The sequence below is a fragment of the Danio rerio genome, chromosome 21, assembly GCF_049306965.1.
Source record: "Danio rerio strain Tuebingen ecotype United States chromosome 21, GRCz12tu, whole genome shotgun sequence".
NCBI lineage: Eukaryota > Metazoa > Chordata > Actinopteri > Cypriniformes > Danionidae > Danio > Danio rerio.
Genome location: NC_133196.1, coordinates 2,147,524 through 2,162,500, shown reverse-complemented (window position 1 = coordinate 2,162,500; position 14,977 = coordinate 2,147,524). Strand labels below are relative to the sequence as shown.

General features: G+C 38.6%; 1 protein-coding gene across 15 annotated transcripts in view; it reads left to right on the top strand.

Moving 5' to 3' along the window:
• Positions 1-14,296, top strand: part of zgc:152948 — a 16,690-nt gene extending 2,394 nt beyond the window's left edge. Inside the window, exons 4-11 of one of the 15 annotated variants that reach the window (XM_073934996.1) lie at positions 1,643-1,927; positions 3,193-3,477; positions 4,743-5,027; positions 8,637-8,790; positions 11,303-11,369; positions 13,154-13,306; positions 13,460-13,503; positions 13,583-14,296. In XM_073934996.1, the coding sequence (XP_073791097.1) occupies positions 1,643-1,927; positions 3,193-3,477; positions 4,743-5,027; positions 8,637-8,790; positions 11,303-11,369; positions 13,154-13,306; positions 13,460-13,503; positions 13,583-13,703 (1,394 nt within the window). In that variant the 3' untranslated portion in view covers positions 13,704-14,296. 15 annotated transcript variants of the gene reach the window in all.
• The last annotated feature ends 681 nt before the right edge of the window (positions 14,297-14,977 follow it).

The following is a 14,977-nucleotide window of genomic DNA, read 5'->3' as shown; positions in this document are numbered from 1 at the left end:
ACACCCGCACACATCATCATATGCATCGCGATCTCTTGCTTCTCAGATGATAGAGACTGCTGTAGTTATTCCAGTTGTGTTATTTTTTGGTATTTATCTTCAGGAAATCACTAAAGGCAATGATATTATGTTATCATAACCATATAATGTGGTAATAAGCCTATAACTGTACTGTGCATTCACACCGTGGCCATATTCATGTATGTAAACACACAAAAAACTACATATAATAAATAATAATAATAAATATAATTTATAATAATAATAATAAATACAATAAAATATAATTTATAATAATAAATATACTAAATAATAATAAATATAATTATCAATAATAATAATAATAATAATAATAAATAACTAATAATTATTATTAGTAAATATAATTCATAATAATAACAATAATAAATAATACTAATAAATATAAAAATATATAATTTATAATAATAATAATAACAATAATAATAAATATAATAAAATATAACTAATAATAATAATAATAATAATAATAATAATAAATATAATAAAATATAATTCATATGAATAATAATAAATATAATAAAATATAACTAATAATAACAATAATAATAAATATAAGTAATGATAATAATAATGATAATAATAACATATAATTTATAATAATAACATTAACAATAAATTTAATAACATAATTAGTAACAATAATAACAACAATAATAATAAATATAATAAAATATAATTTAATAATAATTACTAATCATTATAAAATAAAATATAATTGACAATAATAATAATAATAAATAAATAAATAATAATAAATATTATTAAATATAATTAATAATAATAACAATAATAATAATAAATATAATAAAATATAATTTATAATAATAATAATAATAAGAACAATAATAAATATAATAAAATATAACTACTACTAATAATAAATATGATAAATTATAACTAATAATAATAATAATAAATAGTACAATATAATAATAATAATAATAATAATAATAATAATAATAATAATATAAAATATAACTAATAATAACAATAATAATAAATATAATTAATGATAATACTAATAACAATAATAAAAATTTATAATAATGATAATAATAATAAATTTAATAACATAATTGGTAACAATAATAATACATTATTATTTTTTGGACAATATAAAACAAAACTACAAACACAACATGGAACGCCTGACACATACCAAAATTGAACTTACAGTAATATACATATGGTAATACCACAGCATTCTGCTACAAGCAACACAATGCAGCAGGACCGGTAGACCATTTGTTAATAACAGAAAGGACGCGATATCATTCAAAATCTCTAAAGATCACAAACAGAGATGTTTATACTGTACAGATACGGTGTCCATATGCTGACAAATCCATCCCCTGTGGAGTGACTAAGACATGTTAGAAGTTCAAGAGGAAAAGTCTCTTTGATAACCGAATACTATGCTTTTACAGAAGGGGTTTATCACTGATCCACGACATTAATAAATTCTTCCTGGCAGCAAAAGTTATCAGTCAAAACAAGTGCTTGTTACGAATCGGTCTGCAAGGAAAACCCAGGTGAAGGACAGAGGCTGCCTCTGACAGTAATTTAATTACAATAACTCGTTACTATATGTACCCAACAGCAAAAACCCTCCATGGTGCCCATTTACGATCGCAGAGTAAAGCTCCGCCTCCAAACATCCTACCAGCCAATCAGAGACTTCCATTAGACACACCCACATACCGGAATTTGCCACGCTGGATGAGCAGCCACAGAGTTCCCCCATGGGTCACGGAGCTGGAGGAGGGCAGAAGTCAGACAGAGGTCAAAGATCACTCAGGAGAGGACGTCAGCCTGAGGGAGCTGCGTTTACAACACACACACTCAAACACGCTCCAGACGGCAAACACACCACCCCTTTTTAAAGGTACGCAGTATTAAACAGACATTTCACCAGGGGCAATGCTAGACATGAAGCTCTACTGGGGCTTAGCACCCCCTCCAAAAAACATAAATAAATTAATTAATAAAAAATAAATAATATACACTTAAAGTCAGAATTATTCGCCCCGTTTATATTTTCCCCAATTTCTGTTTAACGGAGAGCAGATTTTTTCAGCACATTTCTAATCATAATAGTTTTAATAACTCATCTCTAATAACTGATTTATTTTATCTTTGCCATGATGACAGCACAAAATATTAGACTAGATATTCTTTAAAGGGCACCTATGGTTTTCAGGCTATTTGGACAAACATATGTGTATATATAGTGTATAGACCTTCATATTGGGGTGATATAAACACACACAGCCCTTTTTTTTTCAACTTAACAACATAAAAACGGTGGACCAATTAGAGCGGTTTTCAGACCGACTGCAACTTTACGTAGGAGTGCGGTCACCCCGCCCACCAATATTGATTGACAGCTGCGCGCATTAACATGTTCTGGTAGTCACGTGTATATGTCAACAAGACCAGGCAGACATACACAAAGCAACCGGGAATAAAAGGTCTGTTCAGTTCGCTAGGATCAGCAATCATCATCAAATGTGATTAGGAGTGAGTTTCACATGTTTAAAGTGTTTTAAAACAGAGTATGTGTGTAATGAACTACAGCGATTTACTTCAGCTTTACTTCATCAGCACAGCCGCATGTCAGATCAATTATAAAAGAAGACGCTTCAATCCCGGTTTGTGGAAGTTAAATCAGGTTTATTTTGTACAATAGCATAACAGATATCCACACAGCAAAATTGAACTTACAGTAATATACATATGGTAATACCACAGCATTCTGCTACAAGCAACACAATGCAGCAGGACCGGTAGACCATTTGTTAATAACAGAAAGGACGCGATATCATTCAAAATCTCTAAAGATCACAAACAGAGATGTTTATACTGTACAGATACGGTGTCCATATGCTGACAAATCCATCCCCTGTGGAGTGACTAAGACATGTTAGAAGTTCAAGAGGAAAAGTCTCTTTGATAACCGAATACTATGCTTTTACAGAAGGGGTTTATCACTGATCCACGACATTAATAAATTCTTCCTGGCAGCAAAAGTTATCAGTCAAAACAAGTGCTTGTTACGAATCGGTCTGCAAGGAAAACCCAGGTGAAGGACAGAGGCTGCCTCTGACAGTAATTTAATTACAATAACTCGTTACTATATGTACCCAACAGCAAAAACCCTCCATGGTGCCCATTTACGATCGCAGAGTAAAGCTCCGCCTCCAAACATCCTACCAGCCAATCAGAGACTTCCATTAGACACACCCACATACCGGAATTTGCCACGCTGGATGAGCAGCCACAGAGTTCCCCCATGGGTCACGGAGCTGGAGGAGGGCAGAAGTCAGACAGAGGTCAAAGATCACTCAGGAGAGGACGTCAGCCTGAGGGAGCTGCGTTTACAACACACACACTCAAACACGCTCCAGACGGCAAACACACCACCCCTTTTTAAAGGTACGCAGTATTAAACAGACATTTCACCAGGGGCAATGCTAGACATGAAGCTCTACTGGGGCTTAGCACCCCCTCCAAAAAACATAAATAAATTAATTAATAAAAAATAAATAATATACACTTAAAGTCAGAATTATTCGCCCCGTTTATATTTTCCCCAATTTCTGTTTAACGGAGAGCAGATTTTTTCAGCACATTTCTAATCATAATAGTTTTAATAACTCATCTCTAATAACTGATTTATTTTATCTTTGCCATGATGACAGCACAAAATATTAGACTAGATATTCTTTAAAGGGCACCTATGGTTTTCAGGCTATTTGGACAAACATATGTGTATATATAGTGTATAGACCTTCATATTGGGGTGATATAAACACACACAGCCCTTTTTTTTTCAACTTAACAACATAAAAACGGTGGACCAATTAGAGCGGTTTTCAGACCGACTGCAACTTTACGTAGGAGTGCGGTCACCCCGCCCACCAATATTGATTGACAGCTGCGCGCATTAACATGTTCTGGTAGTCACGTGTATATGTCAACAAGACCAGGCAGACATACACAAAGCAACCGGGAATAAAAGGTCTGTTCAGTTCGCTAGGATCAGCAATCATCATCAAATGTGATTAGGAGTGAGTTTCACATGTTTAAAGTGTTTTAAAACAGAGTATGTGTGTAATGAACTACAGCGATTTACTTCAGCTTTACTTCATCAGCACAGCCGCATGTCAGATCAATTATAAAAGAAGACGCTTCAATCCCGGTTTGTGGAAGTTAAATCAGGTTTATTTTGTACAATAGCATAACAGATATCCACACAGCAAAATTGAACTTACAGTAATATACATATGGTAATACCACAGCATTCTGCTACAAGCAACACAATGCAGCAGGACCGGTAGACCATTTGTTAATAACAGAAAGGACGCGATATCATTCAAAATCTCTAAAGATCACAAACAGAGATGTTTATACTGTACAGATACGGTGTCCATATGCTGACAAATCCATCCCCTGTGGAGTGACTAAGACATGTTAGAAGTTCAAGAGGAAAAGTCTCTTTGATAACCGAATACTATGCTTTTACAGAAGGGGTTTATCACTGATCCACGACATTAATAAATTCTTCCTGGCAGCAAAAGTTATCAGTCAAAACAAGTGCTTGTTACGAATCGGTCTGCAAGGAAAACCCAGGTGAAGGACAGAGGCTGCCTCTGACAGTAATTTAATTACAATAACTCGTTACTATATGTACCCAACAGCAAAAACCCTCCATGGTGCCCATTTACGATCGCAGAGTAAAGCTCCGCCTCCAAACATCCTACCAGCCAATCAGAGACTTCCATTAGACACACCCACATACCGGAATTTGCCACGCTGGATGAGCAGCCACAGAGTTCCCCCATGGGTCACGGAGCTGGAGGAGGGCAGAAGTCAGACAGAGGTCAAAGATCACTCAGGAGAGGACGTCAGCCTGAGGGAGCTGCGTTTACAACACACACACTCAAACACGCTCCAGACGGCAAACACACCACCCCTTTTTAAAGGTACGCAGTATTAAACAGACATTTCACCAGGGGCAATGCTAGACATGAAGCTCTACTGGGGCTTAGCACCCCCTCCAAAAAACATAAATAAATTAATTAATAAAAAATAAATAATATACACTTAAAGTCAGAATTATTCGCCCCGTTTATATTTTCCCCAATTTCTGTTTAACGGAGAGCAGATTTTTTCAGCACATTTCTAATCATAATAGTTTTAATAACTCATCTCTAATAACTGATTTATTTTATCTTTGCCATGATGACAGCACAAAATATTAGACTAGATATTCTTTAAAGGGCACCTATGGTTTTCAGGCTATTTGGACAAACATATGTGTATATATAGTGTATAGACCTTCATATTGGGGTGATATAAACACACACAGCCCTTTTTTTTTCAACTTAACAACATAAAAACGGTGGACCAATTAGAGCGGTTTTCAGACCGACTGCAACTTTACGTAGGAGTGCGGTCACCCCGCCCACCAATATTGATTGACAGCTGCGCGCATTAACATGTTCTGGTAGTCACGTGTATATGTCAACAAGACCAGGCAGACATACACAAAGCAACCGGGAATAAAAGGTCTGTTCAGTTCGCTAGGATCAGCAATCATCATCAAATGTGATTAGGAGTGAGTTTCACATGTTTAAAGTGTTTTAAAACAGAGTATGTGTGTAATGAACTACAGCGATTTACTTCAGCTTTACTTCATCAGCACAGCCGCATGTCAGATCAATTATAAAAGAAGACGCTTCAATCCCGGTTTGTGGAAGTTAAATCAGGTTTATTTTGTACAATAGCATAACAGATATCCACACAGCACTGGAGGTTAGCCTGTATCCTGTCACATTTGAGTGCAAAAACAGTGCTAAGCTAAGCGCGCTCTGTCTGTCTGCATGCCTGCTTGTGTGTGTGTGTGTGTGTCAGCTGCGGTGTGCGTGTGTATCTCTTTGTGTGTGTGTTAGGGCTGCTCGATTATGGGAAAAATCATAATCACGATTATTTTGGTCATAATTGTAACATGATTATTCAAAACGATTATCAGTTGAAGTCAAAATTATTCGTCCTCCTGTAAATTTATTTTTATATATAAATATTTCCCAATTGATGTTTAACAGAGGTTTATTACAGTATTTCCTATAATATTTTTTCTTCTGGAGAAAGGCTTATGCGTTTTATTTCAGCTAGAATAAAAGCAGGTTTGAATATTTTGAAACCTATTTTAATAGCTCGATATTATTAGCCCCTTCAAGCAAGATGTTTGATTGTCTGCAGAAGAAACTACTGATATACAATGACTTGTCTATTTACCCTAATTAAGACTTTGAATGTCACTTTAAGCTGAATACTAGTATCTTGAAAAATATCTAGTAAAATATAATGTGCTGTCATCATAGCAAAGATAAAAGAAATCAGTTATTAGAAATGACTTATTAAATCTGTCACGTTTAATCTGCGCTTTAAGCATCTTCACTGTATTTTTCATTTTATTATTGATTAATAATAAAAACAGTCAGCAGTCACTTTAAGAATAGTGCGGCTCTGATATGGTTTCTCTTTCTTGTGTCTTTTGATTCTCAAGTTGTTAGTTTATTACACAAATGAGGGTTAATATGAATAATCACTAAACACTGCGCTCTGACACAAGTGTGCATGTATTTGACCATTAAAGCGCTCACATTAAGATCGCGTTAGATGTGTGTGTGCTCTGCTGTCCGAGGATAAAGCCTGATTTATACTTCTGCGTCAGGTGACCGGCGTAACCCACGGCGCAGGCAACGCGCGTGGCTGTGCATTTATACTTCTGCACGCTGTCTCTGTGGGTCTGCATTAACACTTCTGAAACGCTAGTGGGCAGTGAGGTGTAAATGTTCCTCTGTGTCGAGTTTCTTCGCTGCTTTTTTGCTTTACCTGAACACTTCCGGGATGTACAAGTGGCTCAAACTCGCTCATTTTGAGGCAGGAACCGGAGCTCCTTCACGGGACTCCACACTTGTAAACAATCGCTCGTGATATTCGCGCGGCTCTCGGTCCCGCCCAGACTCGTCAGCGCTACCAAGCCGACCAATCACAGAGCTTACGCTACGCGTCGTTGCGACGTGTAGTTACATTTTTTGAGAGGTGCACGTCAGTGACGGCGATGGCCACGGCGAAGGGCTATGCGTCAGTGCCGTAGCATACGCCGGCGTTTGACGCAGAAGTATAAATCAGCCTTAAGCGCGGCGCGGAAACACACACACACGCTCATGTCCGAGACTAAGCACGGCGCACACACACACAACAGCACGTGCTCTTTTGCGCTTTTAAAAATATGAATGATGCACATCCGATGCTGCAAAAGTTGCATTACAGCACATACATTTAGTCATTTTCACGTGGAACTGAGCTTTGCACAACTGGAAAGGGGGCGGTATGTGATGGAATAATCGCTTATCTCGATTATTGCTTTTTCATAATCGTTAAAAGCCGAAATCGAAATCGAAATCGGATTTTCGATTAATTGCACAGGCCTAGTGTGTCTGTGTGTGCTTGCGCGCGTGAACTTTGTAACGATATTTCGTGTGACTCATCAATGCAACTTCACAATACTGATTAGTAAAGGTTAGTTCTTACTGTAGTATTTCTCACAAACGCTACGTGAGTCCTTCCTCCTTAAAGTCTGTCTGTTGTCTGACGCAGCAGAGGGAGGAGATTAAAGCACGCGGGAAGGCACGTAGAAACAGTAGGCGGGCAGAACTCGCCTTAAAGGCGCAGTACGACAAAACCACCCCTGCTGGAAATCAGTATAAAACAGCATCTTGTAAAAGGTGCAATGAAAAATCTGATGGGTGTTTTGAGCTGAAACTTTATATACACATTCTAGAGACGCAAAAGGCTTATATTAAATCTGAAAAAAGGGGAAACCTAGGTGCCCTTTAAGACTTCTATACAGCTTAAAGATGCATTTAAAGGCTTAACTAGAGTAATTGGGTTAACTAGGCAGGTTAGGGTAATTAGGCAAGTTATTGTATAATGATGGTTTGTTCTGTTGACTATCAGATAAAAAATATATATATAGCTTAAAGGGGCTAATAATTTTGACCTTAAAATGGTCTTTTAAAAAATAAAAACTGCTTTTATTCTAGCCGAAATAAAACAAATGAGACTTTATCCAGAAGAAAAAATATTATCAGACATACTGTGAACATTTCCTTGCCCTGTTAAACACTATTTTAAAAAGAGAAACAAATTTAAAGGGGGGCAACGGTTAAAATATTAAATATAGTGTCCCATATTAATTTAATTATGTTATATCATGTAAATAATAATGAATCTTTTTTTTAATATTTACTTTTTCGATTATAATGTATACACATGTGTACACCTACAGTTATAAGATAAGAGGTTTTATTTCCATGTAATGTTTTATTAATTGTCATTTCTGTTTTGTACATTTTAATGCATTAACCTAATGTGAATGAAAATGTTGGCAGCTTTGACTTTTGTTTTTCGTATTCGGTTAATGTATATTAACAAAACGGTTTATAATAGTTCAGGGTGTAAGTGAATGTGAATGTCAGTGCAGGTGAACTCCTCATTCTGCTCCTGTTTATATCTCTGTTCAGATGACAGGATTGGATCTCTGATCTTAAGAGCGGAGCAGATGTTAAATTCTCCATCATTTGCTGTCAGTGATGCGGTAAAAGAGCTCAATGCTTCAGCAGATACAGAAGAGGCGCTGGACGTGGACCGGTCCTGGGACAATCCACCAGTGGCATTGTGAGTGAAGAACAGAACAGTCCCTTTATTAATCCGGGGTCGCCACAGTGGAATGAACCACCAACTTATCCAGCATATGTTTTACACAGCGGATGTCCTTCCAGTGGGGACACACACTTTTTCACACACACATACACTACGGTCAATTTTAGCCTACCTAATTCACCTGTACCGCATGTCTTTGGACTTGTGGGGGAAACCAAAGCACCCGGAGGAAACCCACTCCAACACGAGGAGAACATGCAAACTCCACACAGAAACGCCAACTGACCCAGCCGAGGCTTGAACCAGTCCCCTTCTCGCTGTGAGGTAAACGTGCCTCCCACTGCGCCACCTTTACAATAATATGTTTGTGCTTATACATTAGTGGGGCGGCTCAGTGGTTAGCACTGTCGCATCACAGCAACAAGGTCACTGGAAGGGCATCCGCTGCATAAAGCATATGCTGGATAAGTTGGCGGTTCATTCCACTGTGGTGACCCCTGATAAATCAGAGACTAAGCTGAAGGAAAATGAATAAATGTACATTAGTTTATCAGTATTAAAGACAAAATTGGCACTAATCTAACAAACAAACTGAAAATAACAGTCCAAAAATGAGTACGGATGTGGGGGAAATATTAACTACAATTTTAATAAACAGAAAAAATCAGGAGAATCCTAAAAAAAAAATCTAATTTACTTGCAATTTTGTAGTTTGTGATGTTTCTCGTTTCAATCTAAAGTTGCAGTGTGTAAGTTTTGGGCGAGGCAGTGGCGCTGTAGGTAGTGCTGTCGCCTGACAGCAAGATGGTCGCTGGTTCGGCTCAGTTGGCGTTTCTGTGTGGAGTTTGCATGTTCTCCCTGCGTTCGCGTGGGTTTCCTCCGGGTGCTCCGGTTTCCCCCACAGTCCAAACACATGCAGTACAGGTGAATTGGGTAGGCTAAATTGTCTGTATTGTATGAGTGTGTGTGTTGGATGTTTCCCAGAGATGGGTTGCGGCTGGAAGGGCATCCGCTGCGTAAAAACTTGCTTGATAAAGGCTGATTTATACTTCTGCGTCAAACGCATAGCCCTTCGTCGGCTGACGTGCACCTCTCAAAAAAATGTAACTACACATCGCAACGACGCGTAGCCTAAGCTCTGTGATTGGTCGGCTTGGTAGCGCTGACGAGTCTGGGCGGGACCGAGAGCCGCGTGCAGGCACGTGCACGCATAGGGCTCAACCTGTGCAGTGCACATGCCCTTTTTAGTCTTGGATAGAAAGTGCCCTTCCAAAATTATCAAAAGTGCCCTCGCGACGCGGCACACCTTCGGTCCCGCCCTTCAGTACGCGCGCGACAACACCGCTGTTCAGTACGCGCGCGACAACACCGCTGTTCAGTACGCGCGCGACAACACCGCTGTTCAGTACGCGCGCGACAACACCGCTGTTCAGTACGCGCGCGACAACACCGCTCTTCAGTACGCGCGCGACAACACCGCTCTTCAGTACGCGCGCACATGCCCTTTGGACGGTCTCTGCACGGGCCTGGCTGCGTGAATAGTGCGAGCCTGATGGAGCGATTGTTTATAAGTGTGGAGTCTCGTGAAGGAGCTCCGGATGGAAAGTTTTGTTTTGTGTTTCCCTCATAGTTAAAGTTGTTGCACGTCTGCCGGGTCCTGCCTCACAATGAGCGAGTTTGAGCCACTTGTACATCCCGGAAGTGTTCAGGTAAAGCAAAACTAGCTGCCAACTAGCGTTTCGGAAGTGTTAAAGCAGACCCACAGAGACAGCAGCAGAAGTATAAATGCACAGCTACGCGCGTTGCATGCACCGTGGGTTACGCCGGTCACCTGACGCAGAAGTATTCACCTTATTTTCCGCTGACGAGCGGGCGCTGCCATTTGAATCTTTTTGGCTCGAGACTTACGGTCACATTCACTTCCATTCATTTTTTGATGTTAAAAACTGCTCGTTACCCTGCTTGATGTTGCAATTTGATATTTTCTTATTATATTACGCTACTTGGTCTGTGTAGTCATGCAAACATTTGTTTGTAGAGCAAGTAGTTTGACCGTTTTCTGCCGTTTATTATTCCTAGTCATTTCTCCCATAGGCGACTGAATCGGAAGTTTTAAGACAATCGCGAAAACAGGCGCGCTTCCGCATTTTAGAATAAGGTCAATAAACCAGGCTTAAGTTGGCGGTTCATTCCGCTGTGGTGACCCCAGGTTAATAAAGGGACTAAGCCTACAAGAAAATGAATGAATGAATTTGTAAGTTTGACACCCAGTGGTTGAACTAGGTATTGCACTCCTGGATCAACACGCGCAGGTTGCCAGATTGATAACGTTAACAGGAGTGTGCCTGACTGTCGAGCCTAAAGGCTGATTTAAGTTGTGTTCAAAATAAAAGCAATGACAAGCAATAGAAGGAATATTTTCCATATTAAAATGACTTTTTGTCCTAAACAACACCTGAAATTTATATTAGAAAGTTATATTTAGACTACTAAATCAAAGAAAGTAATTGATTCCTACTGTGTGCAGTAAATCTCCAGTGCCGGTGGGCATCGCTGAAGAGCCGCCAGCAGCTGAGGATCTGCAGAGGAGTAAGGTACAGTACAAGACGTGATTTAAAGCAGATATTAAATGAGAAACTAAAATTTCCTTTATATTTTGACGTATAAAAGTTGACAGTTCTATAAACACATCCTGCACGTTTCAGAATTAAACACTTTGTGGTTCCTCTAAATTCAGCCAAAGAGCATAGAATCACCAAGAGGCGACACGCTAATACGCGATATGGGGAAACAGCCACTAGATGCCGCTAGTGTCACGCGGCGGCCATATTGGAATGAAAACTCCAATAGAACAGCAGCATGTTACAAGTCTGTACAATAAACTATTAAAGAGCTGATGATTGTGATAGTAAGTGTTGTATTGTCGTCTTTCAGGTTGTATTTCAGCTTTAAAGGGCCATGAAACCCCCTCGTTTCAGCAGGGTGTTTTCACACCTCTACTTTGGAAAAAGTCAGAAAAGTGGGCGTGTCCAGCTCTGTTTAGGGGGGAGTGTCGGAGGAACTAAAGTGGGATGGTGTGGGAGTGTCTATTTGGGCACGCGCGAGTTTCAGAGTCAAAATACACACACACAATAGAAAGTGATGGTGTTTAACCTACATGGACATCTGTAGTCGAATTATTTGCCAAATTATTAAATGTTGGACTTTAACTGCAGTTTGGCTCTTTCATTCAGGGAATTCATTCATGTCCCTCGCGACAAACGAGATATTTGATTCGAGGATCTGCTCTAAGCGTGTATTTTTCATGCAATGTTTGATACCGCACGGTGAATGAGAGAAAAAAAAACCTTCGCATTTTCCGGAAACTTAGATGCACACGGCAGGTAGCGTCAGAAAGCCGCGTGTGTTATTCCGGTCACTAAATGCGGTTAAAAACCCTACACGAGGTTAAAGTTTGGTTGTGGTCCTAACATGTTACGGTGCAATAGTTAACTTAGTTCGATACGAACAAACTGAATAAACAAAGATTACTGGTCGCTCACTTACCAAATCTGTAGAGACAGGACAATCACCAGCAACTAGAGCCGCGTCTTTATTAAGAGGAGACTACAAGCGAATCCGGATCTCAGCGTTTGCAGATGAGAACAGCTCTCAGATAAACAATAATCCTCCTTAGACACGTAAGTTATTGTTGTCGAGCGTCGCGTACACTGTTAATCCACACGTGACTCTAGCTGAGCTCTCACAGAGAGAAAATGAAAACAAAACTTAACTGCAGCAAACTATAAAAGCAACACTTCACGCTTGTTTTGCCAACACAACGTGGCGTCTCTGTCGTGTAAACACAGTAATGAATATTAATGAAGTTGCACAATAGAGCGCGCTGATTGGTTTGAACCAAGCCTTACTCATGCATTAATGCATCACACTGTAAGACGTAATAAGACTCACTCTGGCACAGGCGTCCAGTCTGCACGCTGGAATACACACTATTATATCATGACCGTGACGCAACTTCAAAAATTTGTTACAAACCGGAAGTACGAATTTGCTTGAAATAACGTAAAAACAACCAATTTACACTTTTTAGTGAAATATAGGTGTCCTAATAGTGTTTTTAGCAGTGTGGGACACATATACCACTGTCAACAGCTCAACACATGTGTTCTGGTGTTTCGTGACCCTTTAATGCACTTTTAAAATAAATAATTGAAAAACAAAGCAGCTGCTCGCCGAAATGAAGCGTTTCTGTCAGCGAAAGTCAGCGCATTTGGCTTCGAGAGGAAACCCTGATAATAAACAACTGGGGAAAATCATGGCTACTTTAAACGCTCTAATGTTAATCTGTATTACTGTAATGCTGCGTGTGTGCGTGTAGTCTGCAGCATCCGGCTCTTCCGGATACAGCAGCAGGAATCATCCGGGTCCAGTGGAGGCGCTCAAACACATGCTGTACCGCCTGCAGGCCGTGGAACAGAAGATCAGCCAATCACAGCACAGCATTACAGATTCAGCAGACACTGCAGAGCAGGTGCAGAACACTGATAAAAGCATCACGCTACCTTGTGTGTGTGTGTGTGTGTGTGTGTGTTTGTGTGTGTGTGTGTGTGTGTGTGTGTGGTCTCATACAGCACCTTTAAATTGATTTAGTTTATTTTTAAATGCATTTATTGCTTCTTAGCAGGAAACAGAAGCTGTGGATGCAGGAAGCGGCGAGTCTTTACTGAGGTCAGTCGATATGAGTGTGTTTTTCTCCTTTATAAACTGGTGCTGGTGTTCAGTTTTGTTTATGATCCGGGTTTCTCAGAGCTCTTCATCATTTGGAGCGGCTGAAAACACTGGTGGACGATATGAATGATAGGAAGGTGGGAGCAGGGAATGATGGGATTGACTCTACAGACTGCACCAGAATCAGCATGCACACATGAAGACCCGACCTCAGACTGTTATTAATACAGTCTAGCATGAAATTATTCATTCACCCCTGACAAATTCTGGCTTAAAGTTATTGTTCAAATGTACATAAAACCTAAAACATATATATTTTCCACAATGATGCCTCTTGAATGTCACGTTATAGTCTTCTGGGAGTAGCCTGGGTCATTTCCAGGTAATAAAACTACTTTCTGGTTGACTTGACGTAAGTTTAAGTCAGAGTTTGCCAGGGGTATGAATACTTTCAGGCTTGGCTGTATATAAACACAGACACGGCTCATATTTGCTTAAAGGTGTCATTTCTATTTTCATTTAAAGGGACAGTTCACCCAATAAATGTCAATTCTGTCTTCTTTTAGTCCTCTTCAAAACCGGAGTTTCTTTCTTCTGTTGAACACAATGAAAAATAAATAGAGTATGCTGGAAAAAGGCGACGTTGAGAAGATTTGTATTTTTGGGTGAACTGGCCCTTTAAACTGCATCAACAAAAGCTTCTTTATCAGTGGTTTGTCTGAAGAGTGTTATTGACTCAATTATTGCACAATTATTCAGTTTTGTATATAAATAAACGCTTATTTTAAGCTAACGGAGTTCGAGTATTTCAGTTGTCAAAAGGATCATTCAAGTTCTGGTTTTGATGTTGATTAAAGACGGAACTTTAAGTAGCTTCTTGCAGTTCTGACTTTTATTATGAAATTCGTGTGGCATTTTTTTCTCTCTCTGCATTTACTGTATTAATTTGTAATTTGAATATTGATCGAATATCTATTCTTGCACCATGGAATAATAGAAAAAAGGTAATTGGTCGAATTCACAATTCAGTTTTTTTTTCCTCAGAATTCTGAATTAACAACTCAAACTGTTTAGTTTTTTTAAAGTAATTGTGATTATTTTTTACTCACTATTCTGACTATTTTCCAATTAAAATTATGCATAAAAAATTATGGCCGTGTATTTCTACATTGTCTAGATTTTAACTTTTTGTCACTTTTGCTTCACAGTTTTTACTTTGTGTAGAAATATTTATTTGCCTCGGTTTTTACTTTTCTTGTTTGTTTTCGTAACTTTAATAATTCATTTGTTTTCCACAAAAAATAAATAAATAATAAAACAAAAATCGCAATTGTAAAAATAATTTTTTATAAAAAATAAACGGAAAAAGTTAAACTTTTCAATCACAATTCAGATTTTACCCTCCAGAATTTTAACTTAGTTAAAAACCTTTTTTTTTTTTTTTTTTTACTTAATTCTGACATGCAAGTCTCAA